The sequence below is a fragment of the Phaseolus vulgaris genome, chromosome 8 (assembly GCF_051622355.1).
Source record: "Phaseolus vulgaris cultivar YP4 chromosome 8, ASM5162235v1, whole genome shotgun sequence".
NCBI classification, from domain to species: Eukaryota; Viridiplantae; Streptophyta; class Magnoliopsida; order Fabales; family Fabaceae; genus Phaseolus; species Phaseolus vulgaris.
In genome coordinates, this window is record NC_143505.1 from 28,806,041 (window position 1) to 28,809,820 (window position 3,780).

General features: G+C 35.9%; 1 protein-coding gene across 1 annotated transcript; it reads right to left on the bottom strand.

Annotated features, from left to right (window-relative positions):
* Positions 1–1,562: 1,562 nt before the first annotated feature.
* LOC137826446 (cyclin-U2-1) lies at positions 1,563–3,259 on the bottom strand. The gene is made up of 2 exons (XM_068632410.2): positions 2,456–3,259; positions 1,563–2,176 (listed from the first exon to the last, which is right to left on the bottom strand). Exons 1-2 carry the CDS (start codon positions 2,866–2,868, stop codon positions 1,912–1,914), a joined length of 678 nt encoding a protein of 225 aa, XP_068488511.1. The 5' UTR covers positions 2,869–3,259; the 3' UTR covers positions 1,563–1,911.
* Between the last annotated feature and the right edge of the window lie 521 nt (positions 3,260–3,780).

A 3,780-nucleotide genomic window follows, 5' to 3' on the forward strand; every position in this document is an offset into this window, starting at 1 on the left:
GACTAGTTTTATGGTGGTTTGGGAAACCGCCACAAGCGTATATTGTGACGGTTATAAACGTCAGTTTATACGAAAATAACCGCCACAATATACATTTTTTTTATACTGTGATTTTTATTTAATGATTTTCTTGTAGTATACATAATCTTGTTTAAAATTATTCTTTTCATGTACAACAAATTAACGATATTCTTGAACTTCTTCACTTTTATCTGCAATAGAATTATTTATAATCCTCTTAGTTTTTCACCTTTGTATCTATACCATGGAAGAAACACATGTTTCGAGTAACATTCATCTATATAATTTCTCACAGTATGCACACTCCTTTCCATTGTTCTCATTTCATTATTTTCCTCTACCTTGAAATAATATTTTGCTATTCACCATCACATTACTTGCCATTTATCGTTCTTACTGAATGACAAGAGAAAAGAAACAAATTTATATTGGCTAATGGTCCCATTAACAACATTTGTGTTTTGATCATTGAGTCCTTTCAAAAAACATAAAACGTACTCATACTCTTTATTCTTCAGGATGTTATTGGTTAAAACGCAACTGCACTTGATCTTACATACGCATTCAAGAGTTGGCCTTAAATATTATAGTTCTTCCCATGGAGTTTTCAAATCAATGTAAATTCGTATGTTCACCTTGTCTCATGGAGTGTATTTCTTGTAAAAGATCTGAAATCTCCTGAAATGGTTTCCTTTTGAAAAACTCACGCAGATCTTCGCATAGTATCCTTGCTTTTTCTATGTATATAACACTTTGTGCTATTTGCGCATTCATAGTTTGTGTCATCCAAGATATCACCTTCATATTGCATATTTCCCTTGCTTCACGGAGAGGAGTACCAGATTGCGGAACATGAAGACTTCCATCAACGAGCTTAATTATGTTTATTTTTTGAAAGAAGAGTGTGTTGCATAACCCTACTCCATGCATGATAGTTTCCACCATCAAGTTGTAAGTTGATCAAGACCATTCCTGGGTTTTCTCCAGGATGAAGATAATAAGGACTGCCAAAATTCTGAGAAGCATCTAGGTTGTTGTTGATCCCCATAACAAACGAAAGAAGCAACAAATAAAAAACTAGAAGTCAAGAAACAAGAAATCAAAATCAAGAAAGGTAGATACGGCGGAAGCAGAGCTGAGATTAACCCACTCTGATACCATAATGGATTTTGGTATTCATGGGTAGCTGGTTCAGAAGCATTAGACACTGGTGCATAAACGTTGGACACTGTGATGGGTAGACACTCTATCCCAGAAAGGCTATAGACGCTTTGTGAAGATGGTATCAGACGCAGAGATAGACACTCAGCGATAAACCAATGGTAGACGCTCTTCGTAATCGGCACTAGACGATCTTCATGCAAATGATTATGTAGTGTGTATAACACGACAAAAGAAGAAGAAGGAGAAGCGAGAGAACAAGAAAGAAGATGAACAGAAAGTTTATTTTATTTTCATATGTGAAAAGAAAACGTGTACATGCGTTATATAGACGCTTTGTTAACACAAAAAGAAACAAAATAACAGAACAATAACTGAAATACATATAACAGAACTTAATATGCACCCAAATCTCAGTTAACAATGTCAAAATAAGAACCAAAATGAAGGATACAATTCAGGGATTAAACCACGCTGATGCAGTTACAATCTAAGCAAACTGCCCAAAATAAAATTCTTGGGGATGGAAAATTCAGTGTTTACATAGTGAAGAAACGAAACAAATTTGTACATTTCTGAAGCTTTAGCTTTCCTTTCTCGTTATCCTAACCTCAATTACCGCAACAAACATTTGGATTTGTATTATACCAATTTGTACACGTAACTGCTTCTCTTTCTTTATTTGCAGGCCAAAAGAAACCTTCCACACCAAACCAAGACTACCTTATATTACAACATTACACGAGCAATGTTTCTGAAACCCTTATCTTCTCTATGCCTTGCTTTGATTTCTTCTGCACACCTCAGGGTCCTCTCAATGTGGTACCCTCCTCCAATGCTGACTTCCCTCTCTAAATGGCAGCAATAGCTCTCAAAAACACTCACATTTACATGCAATTTGAAATCCATCAAGAAAAGGAAATCCAGTTCCAACTTGTTCAGTTCATTAGTTGTTAACCCACCAACTTTTCCAAAGTAGGAATTTCTATAGTTCCTGCCAAACATTTTTATTAACACATCATAACCTGAATTTCAATCCAAGCTAATTGGATGGTTTAGAAATTGATGCATTATCAGACACTAGCAACATAGACCAAATTAAAATCTTAAAAATTTTGTCCCTTTCCTCAGTTCTTGGCAAGTGATGTCAACATTAAGATTGACACAAACAACTATTGACAAGTACAAATCACAAAATGATGCAAGATAAAAAGTATAATTGAAGGCAGGTTAATTAATTTGATGTGTGTGAACAAATGCGAAGAAAACTTACATGTCTTCAACATACTTGGAGGCACACATGATTGTTGTAATGAGAAGTCTATGCACATTCCTAGGATTGATTCTGAATCCTGGGTTGTTATGGCAAAACCTATCAATATAGACATAGGCCACAACATACACCGACGGTATTGCACGAGTGTACCTGAAAATTCTCTCTAGATAGGATTGAATTGTCATGTCTGGGATATCCCTGCAATAAAAGATGTTTGTGCTAAGGGCCTTGGATAAAGACCAAGAACCATTCTTCACGATCCTCTCTGTTCTGGCCATGCTCCTCTCAATCAGCGAAGCCAGAACATTTATGACTAATGGGGTGCTAGAATCCTCTTGGTAGGAGTAGGAATACAAATCTGATCGAAGCTTTCTTGGGGAAATTGTCAGATAGGAAGAAGAAGAAGCCATGAGTGAAAAGGAAAGTTGGTTTGGTTTTATTTTTCAACAGCCTCTGGCAGGAATGGGTCTAAGGGGCTTTTGCTGTGTGAAGGTGGGGTTTTGATAGTGTAGAAAGTTTTAGAAGAAGACTTTATATGTAAAATGAGAGTAATGGAGAGTGATGAGAGAATAAGTGAAGAAGTGGGGGAGTTGGGGTTGGAGAGAGTGAATAAAGAAAGAGTGAAATGACAGGGATTTTGGTCACTTGGAAGGTGAGTGGAAACTTGAACTGAAAGATAATAAAATTAAACCCATGAAGATATTATTAGATATGAGTGTGCCTGGTCTTTTTAAGGGCAAAGTACAAACAAAACCAGCTAAGCGTTTTGCATTCTAAAACATTTCTGAGTGAGTGTGTCGTAGAAATTTGAGGTATCGCAACAGTGTCGTGAAGGGAAAGAATGGGAATCAAGTGGAGAATTGATTGGTGCTAGGATGGTAGGTTATTTGGACCCACAAATTTAGGGAGGCATTTAAGCATTGACCCTTGCCTTCGAGATTTGTGCAGTTTGAGAGTTCCAACTATGAGCATTCTAGTGAGATATCTAGATACTACCACACATGCATGGGGCTTGACTCATCTTAGATCGTACAATCTTGGTTTTGCAACTTGCACCCGTAACACGTGTACCTTATGTATTCTACTTTTTGTTGTTTACTCTATTGCTTCGTTATATATATATATATATAAAGACGTCAATATGACAACCAATAGGTTACACACGCATAGAATATACTAAAAGTGTTCACTATGATAGAACTCGTAATATATGAGGTTCATCTATGAATAAAACAAAAATAATTAGAAAAAAAAATAGTTTTCTTATTATGTCGAATACTTGAAAATATGTTTGTGTGAAATCAATAGAGGTAGTATATAAC

Excerpts from the sequence above, each read along its gene's own strand:
- LOC137826446 (XM_068632410.2), bottom strand. The coding sequence starts at position 2,868 with ATGGCTTCTTCTTCTTCCTATCTGACAATTTCCCCAAGAAAGCTTCGA. Across the intron at positions 2,177-2,455 it reads TCCAAGTATGTTGAAGACAT|GAACTATAGAAATTCCTACT; the intron begins GTAAGTTTTCTT and ends AATGTTTGGCAG.